This window comes from Eulemur rufifrons, chromosome 30 (genome assembly GCF_041146395.1).
Source record: "Eulemur rufifrons isolate Redbay chromosome 30, OSU_ERuf_1, whole genome shotgun sequence".
Classification (NCBI taxonomy): Eukaryota; Metazoa; Chordata; class Mammalia; order Primates; family Lemuridae; genus Eulemur; species Eulemur rufifrons.
In genome coordinates this window covers 60,116,087-60,133,112 of record NC_091012.1, presented here as the reverse complement: position 1 = coordinate 60,133,112, position 17,026 = coordinate 60,116,087, and the positions used below count along the sequence as shown (strand labels likewise).

The window sequence follows — 17,026 nt, the reverse complement described above, 5'->3', positions numbered from 1 at the left end:
TGCCTCAGCCTCCCGAGTAGCTGGGACTACAGGCATGTGCCACCATGCCTGGCTAATTTTTTTCTATATATATTTTTAGCTGTCCAGATCATATCTTCCTATTTTTAGTAGAGACAAGGTCTCGCTCTTGCTCAGGCTGGTCTCGAACTCCTGATCTCGAGCAATCCTCCCGCCTCGGCCTCCCAGAGTGCTAGGATTACAGGTGTGAGCCACCACACCTGGCCCAGCTTTTTCTCCATTAAACAAAAACTCCACTCTTACAACATTTCAGCTAACTGAGTTTTCACTGAATCTCACTCCTAGCCCTATTCCTATCATTTTTTACCTGATAATTTTTATTTCTCTCTTATCAGTCCAAGAAGGTTCCTAACTACTTAAAAAGCACCATCTACACCCTAGCTAGAGTGGTGGTTCTTCACATTTTGGGCCTCATGCATACCCCTTTAGGAATACCAATAAAGCTAAGGATCCTCTCTAAAGGAATTTATACATATACATAGTTACACCAAAAACTGAAAACAATTTTAAAGGGTTCTCTGACCCTCTAAAGCCCACCCAGGAACCCAGCTCAAGAATTTCCATCTTAAAGGGAAATGGAATCAACTTACAGAATGACAAGGATTCTACTTTGCAGATCCCAAGACTGTCAAATAGCTTTTCCTAGGACTGCCATTTGACCCACAGGCATTCTGTGAATCACTCCACGCTTACATGCCTTTGGTGTGGGAACCAGGCCTCAGTCAGACATGAACAAAGTGTCATTGAGGGAGCCCCTGCCTCAGACAAACACCCTAGCTGCAAATTGTGAAAGCAGACGTCCTAACAGCCTTGTGAAAAAGTCTCTGCCTGACTCCCCCTTAGAGTTGCTCTTAACAATGTGTACATAATAAATGTGCAGTGCAGAGGAGGTGACTATTCAGCAGGCAGGCAGCTTTATACTGTCATAAACCTCACTGGTTCAGTTCCTTTGATTTATGAATAGCCCCTCATAATTTAGATGCTATGCTTGGATGCAGTTCCAGCACTAATTGCATAGGACACGTGCCGCCATGCTACAACTCCCCTGGTGCCTGCTGCCCATGGCAGGAAAAAGCTGTTTATGGCAGAAAATCTCTGGGCCAGAATTCCCATCCCCCAATTGACACCCACCTTCAAATGATTAAAAGCCCAATGAAAATCTGTCACTGGGTAGCCAATAACTTATTAGAGCCCAGAATGTGCCCTGCTTGGGCTATAAAACTATTTAGGGGCCAGTATGGGCTGACTAAAAGTGTCCTATTGTTATCTCTGTCTGGACGTGTTTCCCTTCTGAGGAATTAGGGAAATGGGTTGGGTTAGGTGTAGAGGGAGGAAGGAGAATCAGAGCTGGGAAAGAAAAAGGCAAATTGGTTTACCTGGGCAGCGAGGGCAGCACAGATGAGGAATATGCACGGGAGAGAGACAATGAAGGTTTGGACATCTGACTCGGCTGCAAAGCACATTCCCATTCTAAAAGAGAGAAGGCAACAAGAAAAAAATAAATGTCTTTCAAAGGTCGCTGGGATCATGCCAGTTTGGGAAACAGTCAGGCAGGGACCCACCCAGACAGTGAATAACGCATTCCCAAGAAGCTGAAGGCAATCAACAATTTCTTTCCTTTTCTCATCACTAGCACCTCTGCTGGGTTGGTTGATAGCTTATTGGAATATTTTTCTAAGGCTGGGATCACTACTGCTCCAGTTTTCAAAGTTTCCCATTAATTGTGGGAGGCTTCTTCTGGTATGGCTCTGTGGCATTTCTATCATTCCCCAGCTCTAACTGCGTGTCTTTTCCAAGAGCCTACTCTGATTTCATAATCACCTGCCCAAAGCCATGGAAGGGAAGAGATAATGGGCCATGGGTCCCCTGAGCTGCTACCCAGCTCGGGGCAAAGAGGCATCTCTAGCACATGGATTCTGGATTCCACATAACTCTGCCTTGGCACAGACTGAGTGACTCTTCCCCTCCTTTCCTTTTTCAGCCAAAATTCTTCTGACAACAAGCTAGAGTTTGGAATTGAGCTGATTAGGTAGTATGCCTGGGTGGGGCGGCTGAGTCCCTGCCTGATTTACAATTACAAGATCCCTAGCTCTGACAGCTCACAACAATTGCTAGAACAAAGGAAGACTCTGGAAATCAATTTTACATTTACATTTTCCATCCATAATTCATTTGAAGCAAAAACTGCTTGTATCTGTCAGGCTGTTGTGGGGGAAGAGGGCAGTGAAGAGAATGGAGAAAAAGATGTCTAGTGCTTGAGCTGTTGGCATTGGAATCATATTAACATTTCCACTGCCCTGCAGACATCAAAGCCTCACCCCCACAAATGGTTAGCTGTCTGTCTCCAATGTGTCGGGTCAGGAATCTGACAAAATCAGGCCATACCAGGCAGTTGATCAGTCCCCAAATGCTCTATTTAATACATGTCCTAATCATTTAAAGAGGCAGGTTTCTTTTATCCATCCAGAATCACCTTATCACAACCTTTTCCTTTTCTCATGTACTTTCTACAATAACTTTTCGGAGTGTTACATCTGGAAACACAACAGAGGCCCCTTATGTATCATACTCTTCAGAGCCCGGTGGTATCACCTTGAGGTGAGATCACTGAAGCACATCAGAAACCACACTTCCCGGCTGCAGTCTAAACTGAATCCTCCTTAATGCTATATACTGAATTCTGTTCTAGAGTTAATAGATTAATAATAATGATAATGGTAACCACAATGACAAGGACAATGATGATGACAGTAATAGCAGTTAATATTTCTTGGTTGTTTGCATGACTAAGTGTTGCGGCCCAATTACAGAATGGGGGATGAACACATAAACATACATACAGACACATACAGAAATCAACACGTAGGCACACACGAAGACGGTAAAGACGGATACTCCTTTTGTCCAGCAGCTACTTCCTGGTACGTGACTATCTTTAGAGCCCTGAGGTGACATGTCCCATTTCTTATGGAAATTGCTCAAGGGAAGGCAAACGTTTGCATCTTAACCTTTGGACCTCATTACCCGGGTGCAGGACAATGAGACACACCTTGGCTATTTGCCATAGGAAACAGTTTGTCTATTTCAATAGGCCATTGACCTTTAGCTCCAAGAAGCATTCAGCAGTCAATGGGCCGTGTCTGGACCCATTGACTTCTGGCCTCAAGGAGCGTTCTGGACCCATTGACCTTTGGACCCAAGAAGCAGGTCCAGCTTCGCTGACTCTGAGCTCAAGCCAATTCTTGCTCAGGGACGATCCCTACACCAAGCACTGTTTTAAGTGATTTAAATGGATTTGTAAATTTAATCTTTACCACAACCCTATGAAATAGGTAATAATATTATCCCATTTTAAGGAAGAGGAAGCTGAAGGAATCTCAGAGGTTAGGGTAACTTGTCCAATGTACATGCTTATAGGTGGCAGAGCCAGGGCTGGAAACTTGGTCTGTTTTTATTCTAAAACCCCAAAGCCTCTCAGTGCTGCCTTATGTAGCCTGAAGGTTAGGTTTCCACATGCTCAAAATTCTGAAAGTCCAAAATTCTGTTCAAATGGTAAAAGTATCAGGCCTGCAAGTGACTACTAGTGTTCTAGCTAGGCATGAGGGAGGAGTTGCATTCCCTTACATAAGATCTCAAGTAAGAGGCTGATCTTGAAAATTCTTTGTATATGTTCAGAATTCTCAATTCTCAAGCCCTTGTACAAGGCCTTCCTTCCTAACTGGCCTAGTACAGTGTTTCTACACCAGGGGTGATTCTGCTCCCTAGGCAACAGGGCCATGTCTGGAGACATTTTTGGTCATTACAACTAGAGTTGGCACTACTGTCTAGTGGGTAGAGGCCAGGGATGCTGCTAAATATTCTACAATGCACAGGTCAGCCCCCTATCGCAAGAAATTATCTGCCCCCAAATGTTAATAGTGCAGAGGTTGAGAAACCATAGCCTACATTATTATGATAGAGGCTTGTTCAGAAAGATGGACCACATACCCAGATGTAGTCCTGGGTCAAGGCTGTGAGAAGAAGATGGAACTACCTGCCTTAGCTATTGCAAAGATAGTATTTAAGTTGTCCAACAGCTTGTTTGGGTGACTGCCCACGAGCTAAAGCCATGCCAAAAGAACTCTAATCCTCACCAGGTAGAGGCCAATGTTTCACAAACTCAGTCTTAATTACAGTTACTGGCTGAAGCAACATAAAATCTACTCTCCCAATGAACCAGTTTATAATCTGACCTAATCTCCTCTCTAAGGTTAGCCTTGAAAATAGTTTCCAAAAACCATTTTGTCTTATAATCCAAGCATCATATTGAGGTTTTCCCCCCACTCCCACTATCAAGCTCTTCTGCCTTCTCCCACCATGTCCTTTATCATTAGGCTAACAGACCATGAGTATCTGTCCATAGCAAATACTCAAAGAGCCCATAAAAATCAAGCCAAAAACAATAGAGGATAAAAGACAGGAGATGTTTGTTTTTCCTTGCAATCTGCTTCTTAATTTCTTTTAGGCTTTTATCACCCGTGCTCCTTGGCCACCTGGGTACTAAAAGCCCCTCTGCGTGCTGAGGAACAAACTGGGAGATCACATGCCATGAGGGATTGTACCTCTGAGCAGATGCAGTTCACGCAGTAAACCAACCCATAAGGTTCCAGGTAAGGATGCCATCTCTCACCCACTCTGTACTTCTTGTCTTGAAACACACAATATGTCTCTGAATCTGTAGGGAAGGAGATGGAAAATACGCCTGTTATAAAACATGGACCAAGTCATAAAAGTCAAAGGCAATCACAGGTTCCATCCATTTTGGTACTTATCAGGGGAAGAGGTATAGTGAGTATTTACGGAGCTCCTACTATGGGCTCAGTGTTTTACATGCTTTGCTCACTGAATCCTCATAATGGCTCATAAGGTAGGTACAACTATTAGTCTCATTTTATAGATGAGGAAAATCAAGGGTAACATAACCAGTAAGAAACTGACAGGGGACTCAAACCCAGGTGTGTCTGACAGGGAAGCTCAAAATCTTAACTACTGCTCTGTTACAATGGTAAGATAAAGGAGCGTATCGTGTGACTTTTTTTTTTTCCCAAAAGGGTGTGTTCCCTTTCTTTGGAAATGCAAGCTAATGTCTGAAATGTGGATATATCAGAACATTCTCAGAGCTGTTTGGTGGTGATTTAGAAGCAACAGACTGTGTCCATTGTGTTAGGTCTCTACAAATGGCTTTGCCTACACGTGCTAACATCATGCAATTTACTAAACAAATATTTGAGCCCTGACTATCAGGCACTATGCTAAGTGCTGGAGATAAAACAATGAGCAGAAATTTTTACAACTAGTCCCTTTCTATTCAATTTTTAGAATTCTTGCATGAACACCTCCTAATTAACTCAAACCATTCACTGCCCTTTAATGGAATAGAAATTTTGGCAGCCACAGCTTATTTTATACCATAGTTCACTTGAGTACATACCATGTTATCTGTCTTATTTTACATGTCTTATTTCTCCATCAGCGTCCTCAAAAGCAGGCAACATCTATTCTTTACTCTCTATCCATCACATGGCCTAATATACTGTGGCCAATAAATATAATCAATTGACAAATGATTGATAAATTGAATTTCCAAATCGAGTGTTTTATCTTCTAATCCCATCCTCTTCTGTCTCCTGTTTGTCATCATACAAAGTCAAAATAAACCAATACTCCTCCTGTAACAAACACATTGATTTTCCTCACTCCAGTACACATTTACCCGATGATCAAAACTGAAAGAATAAAGAAAAGACTGAGAGAAGATACTTCTAACATATAATAAAGTATTAGCACTGGAACCTTTTTAATCATTCAAATCCATAAGTAAAGGACCAATCAATACAAAAGAAAAACTAATCTAAGGCCATGAAGAGGCAATTCAGAGAAGAAATGGGAATAGAGAATAAACCTGAAAAGATGTTTAATCTCACTAGTAATCAGAGATTCAAATTAAAACTATACTGAGATTAATACCTCATGTCACTTATTGCTTTAGAGACCCTCCATGAATCTTTCCAACTACCCACAAGGTGAATTCCAATTTACTTTTCAAATCTTATTTCGGACTTCTTCAGAACAGTAAAAACTGAGTGATGGAAAATATGGGTTTGAGTTTTCACCAACCTCTAGCTGTGGACATTGAGCAAGTTACATACTTAAACTCTGTCAACCTCAGTTTTCAACATCTGTGAAATATGGATTATGTTTCTCAAGCAGATGTTAGAAGATTAAATGAAGCACTTTGTAAAATATAAAGTGCTATAAAACAGAGTGTTATTTTATGTTTGTTGATTTTTTTCTAATTAAAAAGGTAATACATGCTCATTGGAAAATATACAGAAACACACAAAAGGAACAGCAATAAAAACATAAAACTATATAGAAGAACGAAACCTTATACATAATCCCAGCACAAGATTACCACTTTTAACAAACTTGTAACATATAAATAGCCTGTGGGTTGAAGAAGAAGTCAAAAGGGAAATTAGAAAGAATTTTGTACTAAATGACAATGAAAACACAGCACATTATTGTGGGATTCAACTAAAGAAGTATTTAGAAGGAAATTTATATTACTGAATACCTACCTCATAAAAGGAGAAAAGTCTTAAATCAACACTGTAAGAAACTAGAAAAAGTAGAGCAAAATAAACCAAAAGAAAGCAGGAGAGAATAATAAGGAGAAGAAATCAATGAAATTGAAGACAGAAAATAAATAGAAAAAAAACCAGGGAGATCAAAACTGGTTCTTTAGGAAGATAAATAAAATTGATAAACCCCTAGCAAAACCGACAAAGACAAAAAGAGAGAAGATGCAAATTACCAATATGAGGGGGAAAAAGAGGGATTTGATTACGGTGCCTACAGACATTAAAAGGGTAAAAAGGAAATATTATGAATAACTTTATGCCAGTTAGTTTAACTTAGATGAAATGGATTAATACTTTAGAAGACACAAATTACCAAAGTTCACTCAAGAAAAGATAGATAAGCTGAATAGTCCTACATTTTGTAAAGAATTTGAATTTGTAATTGAAAACTTTCTCACAAAGGAAATTCCAGGGCCAGATGGCTTCACTGGTGAATTCTATCAAACACTTCCAGAAAACTGAAGAGGAGGGAATGTTTGCCAACTGATTCTCTGATACATGCATTATACTGATGCCAAAACCAGATAAAGATATTACAAGAAAAGAAACTACAGACCAACATCACTCATTAACATAGATGCAAAGATTCTCAACAAAATTTTAGCAAATTAAATCCAACAATCCATAGAAAGGATAATACTTTATGAGCAAGTTGGGCTTATCCTAAAAATTCAAGGCTAGTTCAATATTCATAGTTCAATCAATTTAATTCACCATATCACCAAACTGGAGAAGAAAAACCATGTAATCATTGCAGTAAATGCAGAAAAATCATATGACAAAATTCTACATCCATTCATGACAGAAACTCTAAGCAAACTGGTAAGAGGACTTCCTCAACCTGATAAAGGGCATCAGCTATGAAAAACCTACAGCTAACATCACTTAACAGCAAAATACTCAACGTTTTCCCCCTAAGATCAGGAATTATGCAAGGATGTCTGCTCCACTGCTCCTGGAGATCTTAGCCAGTGAAATAGGGTAAGAAAAAGAAATAAATGCCCTATATATTGGGAAGTAAAAAATAAAACTTTTTATTTACAGAAACATGATTTTCTATATAGAAAATCTCAAAGAATCTATTAAAAAGTTACCATAAATAGTAAGAGAATTTAGCAAGATTAAAGGATACAAGCCCAATATACAAAAACCAATCACATTTATGTATTCTATAATGAACAACTGGAAATTGAAAGTTGTAAGTGTACTATTTACAATATCTACCCCCAAAACATGAAAATACTGAGGTATAAATCTAACAAAATATTTGTAAGATCTGCATTTATAAAACTAAAAAACACTGATTAAGGATACCAACAAAGGCCTTAAAAAATGGAGAGTTATACCTTATTTGTGAATTGCAAGACACAATATTGTTAAGATATCAGTTCTCCCCAAAGCTATTTATAGCTTCCGTGCAATCCAATACATTTACCAGTAAAACACTTTATAAAAAACTAGTGATGTAATTAAAAAATTACATGGAAAGGCATACAAAGTAGAATAGCCAAAACAATTTTGAAAAAGAAAGTTGATGGAGGCTTAATATAAAACTACAGTTTTCAAGACAATGTGGTATTGGCAAAAGGTTAGAGAAAAAGATCAATAGAATAGAGTCAAAAATAGACCTACACATATGTGGTCAATTGATTTTCAACACAGGTGCAAAGGTAGTTCAATGAAGAAAGGACAGTATTTTCAACAAATACTGCCAAAATATTCAGACAATCACATGTAAAACATGAAATAAAATGAATCTTAATCCATATTTCATACTACATACAAAAATGAAATCAAGATGGATCATAGACTTTAATGTAAAACCTAATACTTTAAAATATCAAAAAGAATACACAAGAGAATATCTTTGTGTTCTTATGTTAGGCAAGGAGTTGTTAGATATGACACCAATGGCATAATTCATAAAAGAAATATTGTAAAATAGGATTTCATCCAAATTAAGAACTTCTGCTCATTAAAAGACAATGTTAAGAGAATGAAAAGAAAAGCCACAGACTGAGAGAAAGTATTGTGAATTACATTTCTGATATAAGACTTTTATCCAAAATATACAAAGAAATCAAAACTTAAGAAAATAAATAACCCAATTTTAAAAATGGGAATATAGTTTGAACAGACACTTCACCAAAGGATATAGAAATGTCAAGTGTATTATTCATCATTAGGTAAATGCAAATTGAACCATGATGAACTATCAGTACCCACCTACTAAAATGGCTAAACTCAAAAAAACTTGACAATACAAAGTGCTAGTGAAGATGTGAAAGAACTGGAACTCTCCTCATACTTTGTTTGTGGAAATGCAAAATAATACAGCCATTCTGGAAAACAAGTTGGCAGATTCTTATAAACATACACTTAGAATCCAACCCAGCAATCCCACTCCTAGGTATTTGCCCCAGTGAAATAAAAATGTACATTTAAACAAAAACCTGTATATAAATGTTTAAAGTGGCCTTATTCATAGTTAGCAAAAAACTGGAAGCCACTCAAATATCCTTCAACCAATGAATTTATGAACATCTGAATGGAATTTTAGTGAGCAATAAAAAAAGAATAAACATTTGATAATGAATCTCAAAGGTGTTATGCTAAATGAAAAATGCCAGATTCAAAGTCTACAATACTGTATAATTTCAATTATTTACATCCTAGAAAAAGCAATTTGTAGAGGCAGAAAACAGATTAGTAGTTGCCAACGCCTTGGGTAGGGGAAGGATTTGACCACAAAGGGGCACAGAGCAAGTTTTTTGGGTGATGGAGCCATTTCATATCTTTTTTTTTTTTCTTATTTTTTTAAGAGACGGGGGTCTTGTTCTGTCCCCCAGGCTGATCTTAAACTCTTGGCCTCAAGAGAACCTCTGACTTCATCCTCACAAGTAGCTGGGATTACAGATGTGAGCTACCACGTGCAGCTGTATCTTGAGTATGGTGGTGCCTACAAGACAGAATGCATTTGTCAAAACTCACAAAACTATACTAAAAAAGGGGCTGAATTTTGCTTCACGTAAATTATATCCTAATAAAACAATAGTAAGAGAAATAGAGAGAGGAAGGAAAAATCACACACAACCTTATCACCAGAAAATAACCACTTTTTACATTCTGGTAATGTCTTTCCAGTCTTTTTTTTTTTTTTTTTTTAACAGACTTCATTTTTTTAAAGCAGTTTTAGGTTTTTAAAAAACGTTTAAGCAGAAAGTACAGAGACTCCCCATATATCCCCTTTCCACCCCCACTCCCACTTTCCCCTATTATTAACATCTTGCATTAATGTGGTACATTTATTAATACTATTAATGATGAACCAATATTGATAGATTAAAGTACATGGTTTACATTAGAGTTCACTCTTTGTGATGTACAGTTCTACGTGTTTTAATAAATGTATAATGACATATATCCAACATTATAGTATGATACATAATAGTTTCACTATCCTAAATATCCCCTGTGCTCTGCCTATTCATCCCTTCCCTCTACTTCCTCCTGCCCTAACTCCTGGCAACCACTGATCTTTTTACTATCTTTATAGTTTTGTCTTTTACAGGATGTCACATTCTTAGTATTATAGGGTATGCAGCCTTTTAAAACCAGTTTCCTTCACTTAGTAATATGCATTCAAGGTTCCTCCATGTTTTCTCAGGACTTGACAGTTCATTTCTTTTTATCATTGAATAATATTTAATTATACAGATGTACCAAACCTTGTTTATCCATTCCCCTATTGAAGAATATCTTGATTGCTTCCTATTTTCAGAAATTGTGAATAAAGCTTCTATAAATACTTATGTACAGGTTTTGATGTGGACATAACTTTTCAACTCATGTGGATAATACCTAGGAGTATGGTCCCTATATCATATGGTAAAGCTATGTTTAGCTTTGTAAGAAACTGCCAGACTGCTTTCCAAAGCGACTTTATCATTTTGTATTATTACCCCAGCAATGAATGAGAATTACTGTTGTTCTATATCCTTACCAGCATTTGGTGTTGTGGAGTGTGCGTAACAGTATCACATTGTTGTTTTAATTTGTTATTTCTTAATGGCATATAATGTTGAATATCTCTTCATATACTTATTTGCTATCTGTATATCTTCTTTGGTGAGGTGCCTCTTTAGATATTTTGCCCCTTTATTAATTGGGTTGTTCATTTTCTTATTGTTGACTTTTAACAATTCTTTATATATTTTTAATACAATCCTTTATCAGATATGTGCATTGCAAAGGCACAGTATTTAGCTTGTCTTTTCATTCTCTTAACAGTGTCTTTCACAGAGCAGTATATTTTATTTTTAATGAAGTCTAATTTATCAATTTTTTCTTTCATGGACTATGCTTTTGGTGCTGTATCTAAAACCTCAATGTAAAACATAAGGTCACCTAGATTTTCTATGTTATCTTCTAGAATTTTTACAGTTTTGCAATTTACTTTTAGGTCTTTGATCCATTTGGTATTTTTAATTTTTAAATTTTATTTTTAATTATTATGGGTAAGTAATAGTTGTATATCTTTATAGGGTACATGTGATGTTTTGATACAGGCATACAATGTGAATTAATTGACTCCAGGTATTTGGGGTATCCATCACCTCAGTCATTTATAATTTCTTTGTGTTAGGAACAGTCCAATCCCACCATTTTAGTTATTTTAAAGTACACCCTAATTTATTGTGGATTATAGTCACTTTGTTGTGCTATCAAATATTGTTTATTGTATCTAACTATATTTTAGCACTCATTAACCATCCCCACTATATCCCCCATTCCCCCACTACCCTTTCCAGCCTTTTGGATCCATTTTGAATTATTTTTTGTGAAAGGTTTAAGGGAGTATAGATGATTTTTGTTTGCATGTGGATGTCCAGTTATTCCAGCACCATTGTTGAAAAGACTGTCCTTTTTTCCAATTAATTGGCCTTGTTCCTTTTATCAAAGATGAGTTGACTATACTTGTGTTGGTCTATTTCTGGGCTCTTTATTATGTTCTATTGATCCATTTGTCTCATCTGTCATCAAGCCACACTGTCTTCATTACTGTAGCTTTACAAGTCTTGAAGTTGAGTAGTGTCAGTACTCTGACTTTGCTGTTCTTCTTCAATATTGTGTTGGCTATTCTGCTTTTCCATTTCATATAAACTTTAGAATCAATTTGTTGATTTCCACAAAGTAACTTGCTGGAATTCTGACCATTACTGTATTGAATCTAGAGATCCAGTTGGGAAGAACTGACATATTGACAATATTAAGTCTTCCTATACACAATCATGAAATATCTTTCTATTTGATTTATTTCCTAAGAGTTTTGTAGTTTTCCTCATAAGGACCTTGTACACATTTTGTTAGATTTATATCTAAGTATTTCATTTATTGGTGCTAATGTAAATGGTATTGTGTAAATTTTAAAATCCAATTATTCATTGCTGGTATACAGGAAAGCAATTGACTTTTGTATATTAACCTTGTATCCTTCAACCTTGCTATAATTGCTTATCAATTTCAGGAGTTTTTTGTCATTGTTGTCAATCGAGATTTTCTACATGAGCATGTCATCTGCAAACAAAAGTAGTTTCACTTCTTCCTTCCCAATCTGTAGACCCGTTATTTCCATTTTCCATCTTATTGCATTAGCTAGAACTTCCAGTACAATGCTGAATAGGATTGGTGAGAGTGAATATCAACACCTTGTTCCTGATCTTAGTGGGAAAGAATCCAGTTTCTCACTACTAAGTATGATGTTAGCTTGTAGGTTTTTTGCAGATGTCCTTTATCAAGTTAAGGAAGTTCCCCTCTATTTATCATTTTCTGGATAGTGTTGGTTTTATCAAATGCTTTTTCTGCATCTGTTCATATGTTCGTGTGTTCTTTTTCTTTAGGCTGTTGATGTGATAGATTACCTTAATTGATTTTTGAATACTGAAACAGACTTGCATACCTGGAATAAATCCCACTTGGTTGTGGTGCATAATTATTTTCACATATTGTTGGATTTAATTTGTTAATATTTTCTTGGGGATTTTTACATCTATGTTCATTAGACATAATGGTCTGTAGTTTTCCTGTAATGTCTTTGTCAGGTTTTGGTATTAGGGTAATACTGGCTTCATAGAATGAAGTAGATTGTGTTCCTTCTGCTTCTATTTCCTGGAACAGATTGCAGAGAATTGGTATACTTTCTTCATTAAATGTTTAGTAGAATTCACCAGTAAACCCATCTGGGACCGGTGCTTTCTTTTTTGGAAGGTATTATTTAGGGATTCAATTTCTTTAATAGATATAGGCCTATTCAGATTGTTTTTGTGTGTTTCAGTAGGTTGTGTTTTTCAAGGAGTTGGTCCATTTTATCTAAGTTATCAAATTTGTGGACACAGACTTGTTCATAATTTTACTTTGTTATCCTTTTAAAGTCAATGAGATCAGTAATGATGGCCTTTCAGTTCTAATATTATTAATTTGTGTCCTCTCTCTTTTTTCTTAGTTAACCTGGCTACAAGTTTATCAATTTATTGATCTTTTCAAAGAATTAGCTATCAGTTTAATTGATTTTCTCTACTGTTTTCCTGGTTTCACTTTCATTGATTTCTGTTCTCATTTTTAAAAATTTATTTTCTATTGCTTATTTTGGGTTTGATTTGCTCTTCTTTTTTCTAGTTTCCTAAGGTGGAAGTCTAGATTATTGACTTTAAATCTTTCTTTTTTAAATAGATTAATTCCAATGCTATAAATTTCCTTCTAAGTACTGCATTTGCTACATCCCACAAATTTTGATAAGTGGTATTTTCTTTTTCTTTTTTTTCTTTTTTTTTTTGAGACAGAGTCTCGCTCTGTTGCCTGGGCTAGAATGAGTGCCATGGCGTCAGCCTAGCTCACAGCAACCTCAAACTCCTGGGCTTAAGCGATCCTCCTGACTCAGCCTCCCGAGTAGCTGGGACTACAGGCATGTGCCAACATGCCCGGCTAATTTTTTCTATATATATTTTTAGTTGGCCAGATAATTTCTTTCTATTTTTATTAGAGACAGGGTCTTGCTCTTGCTCAGGCTGGTCTCAAACTCCTGACCTCGAGCGATTCACCCGCCTCAGCCTCCCAGAGTGCTAGGATTACAGGCGTGAGCCACCGCACCCAGCCAGCATTTTCATTTAGTTCAAAATATTTTTAAATTTCTCTTGATATTGCTTCTTTGACCCATGTGCTATTTAGAAATATTTTGGAATTCTGTATCTAGCTTTCTGTTATTGATTTCTAGTTTAATTCCAGTGTGGTGTGAGAGCACCACTTACATTTGTTAAGGTGTGTTTTATGACACAGAATATAGTCTATTTTGGTGAATGTTCCATGTGAGCTTTAGAAGAATGTTTATTCTACTGCTGAGGACTGGAGTATTCTATAAATGTCAATTATATCCAGTTAACTGGTGGTTAAAATGAACTATGTCCTTACTGATTTTCTGCCTGATGGATCTATTAATTATAATAGAGAGGTGTAGAAGTCTCCAACTATAATACCTTGTATATTTCTCCTCACATTTCTATCAGTTTTTGCCTCATCTATTTTGATGCTTTGTTATGTGCATACACATTAAAGGCTGTTATGTCTTCTTGGAGAATTGACCCTTTTGTTACTATGTAATGCTCCCAATTTATTCCTGATAATTTTTCTTGTCTTGAAGTCTTCTTTGTCTGAAATTAATATAGCAACTCCAGCTTTCTCTGGATTAGTGCTAGCACAATATATCTTTCTCCATCCTTTTACTTTTAATCCATCTGTGTCTTTATATTTTAAGTGGGTTTCACTTTGCATAATGTCCTCTAAGTCCATCCATATTGTGGCAAATGGCAGGATATCCTCCTTTTCTTAAAGGCTGAATAATGTTACATTGTATATTAATACATTATGCTAAGTAAAATAAGCCAGACACAGAAAGAAAAATATTATATGATCCTACTTATATGTGGCATTAAAAAAAACCAGGTCAAATACACAGAGATAGAGAATAGAATACTGGTTACCAGACTCAGGGTTTGGGGAGAGGAAATGGGGAGATGTAGGTCAAAGGATACAATGTAGCAGATATGTATAATAGGGTAAACAAGTCTAAAAATTGTGCAACATGAGGACTATGGTTAATAATGGTGTATTTTATACAGAATTTTTGCTAAATGAGTAGATTATAGCAGATCAATTGAACAATTTGTCTCTCAGGTATATTCAATTATCCTTGGATATTTGTATTAAAACATACTAAAACCAAAAGTCAAAACATCAAATTAGTTAACAGGATATCGTCCTGATATATGCAGTAAAAGAGAATTGAAAACATTATTTCCAACATAGGACTCATTGATTTGTAAGTAATGACCACCAAGCTAAATCAGATGCAGTTCAAAGTAATGCTTGCCTATGCTGTGCCAGAAATTGCAGATACTGACCATAGTATGGGCTGAAATTTCAGTCTCTGTGACTTCTATAGACCATAGGAATAGAAGACAAAGCCACATTTTCAGGGAGACATTGGATTTTGTGGAAAAAAATTCCTTTCATAGGGAGACCCATGACGACTGGCAATTGTGGTGAACACATTTTTACAAATAGCCGTCTCTGCACTGGTGTCATACCATCCATTGTAAGGGATGGTGACATGAAGAACATTCAGGAGTCATGGATAACAAATTACACTGCTCTGAGATGGCAGTAGTGCTGGTAGCTTTGAAGCACTGACAATGATAGGCTGTGGTGAACCTTGAAATAAATGTCTATCCATTAGGAGAAGTGAAATGAAAATTTTCTCAAAAATAAAACCACTAAATATTTTTTTCTAATTTGACCTGCAGGGGTTGATCGCAATTGAGGAATATTACCCAGCACGACTGAGGAATTTGACTCACAGGGACAAACTGTTCAATTGATCTGATAATAGCTGCTCTTGTGGGTAAGATATTAATAATGAATATGTTAATCTGTTTCACTATAGTAAATATTTCAGTATATATGTATCTCATTAATGTCATGTTGTATACTTTAAATACACGTGATAAAATTTATTAAAAATATTTTTCCCCCCAAGTCAGAGCTCCAGGCGTGTCTGTTCCCCAGGTCGTGCAGGAGCAATGTATGTAACCTGCAATGCTGTATCCCCCATAACAAGATGAAATAAAAAAAAAAAAAATTTTAAAAAAATATCATGGGTTTCTTGGAGACAACACACAGTTGATTTTTTAATTCAATCTGACAATATGTGTCTTTTAGTTGGTTTATATAGACAATTCACGTTTAAAGTGATTATTGATTAGTTGGATTAATATTGACCTTATTTGCAACTATTTTCTATTCATTGCCCTTGTTTTTTATTACTTTTTCTGGTCTTCCACTCTTTTTCTGTCTTCTCTGGTTTTAACTTAACATTTTATATTATTCCATTTCCTCTCTTCTCTTACCATATCAATTATACTTCTTTTAAGAAAGTTTTTATTGGCTGCCCTAGAGTTTGCAATATACATTTATAACTAATCTTAGGCCACTTTTAAATAACACTATATACCATTTCATGTGTAGCATAAGTATCTTCTAACAGAATGTTCCCAATTCCTCCGTCTCATTCCTTATTACATTGCTGTCACTCGTTGCACTTTTCCACAAGGTATAATCACCTAATATATCATTGCTATTATTATTTTGAACAAACTGTTCTCTATTATATCAATTAAGAAAAAATATTTTATCTTACCTTTACTTATTACTTCTCTAATGTTCTTCCTTTCTTTATGTAGATCTAAGTTTCTGACCTATGTCATTTTCCTTCTTTCTGAAGAATTTTTGTTAACATAGCTTGCAAGTAGGCTTATTGGTGGCAAATTCTCTCAGTTTTGTTTGTTTGAGAAAGTCTTTATTTCTCATTTACTTTTGAAAGATAAAATTCCCTGGATACAGAATTCTAGATTGGTAGTTTTTTTACTTTCAACAACTTAAGTATTTCACTTCATCCTTTCTTTGCTTGCATAGTTTCTGAAGAGAAATCTGATGCAGTTGTAAATTGTAGGGGGAGGGGGATTATTCTGTAATTGTATAATTAGCTCTCCTCAGTCTTTTTTATTAAGACAACTTTTTAGAGTTGTTTTAGGTTCACAGCAAAATTGAGAAGGTACAGAGATTTCCATATACCCTCTGCCACCACAAACGCATAGTGTCCCCAATTATCAATATCCCCCACCAGAGTGGCACATTTGTTTCCACTGATGAACCTACATTGACACATCATTATCACCCAAAGTCCTTAGTTTACATTAGGACTTATTCTTGGCATT

At 36.2% G+C, this 17,026-nt stretch overlaps 1 protein-coding gene across 1 annotated transcript in view; it reads right to left on the bottom strand.

The window, feature by feature from the left end:
• Positions 1–17,026, bottom strand: part of CHRDL1 (chordin like 1) — a 115,856-nt gene that overhangs the window by 80,694 nt on the left and 18,136 nt on the right. Inside the window, exons 3-4 of the mRNA XM_069463600.1 lie at positions 4,620–4,732; positions 1,395–1,488 (exon numbers count right to left, since the gene is read on the bottom strand). Coding sequence (XP_069319701.1) covers positions 1,395–1,488; positions 4,620–4,732 — 207 coding nt within the window. The remainder of the gene's footprint in view (positions 1–1,394; positions 1,489–4,619; positions 4,733–17,026) is intronic.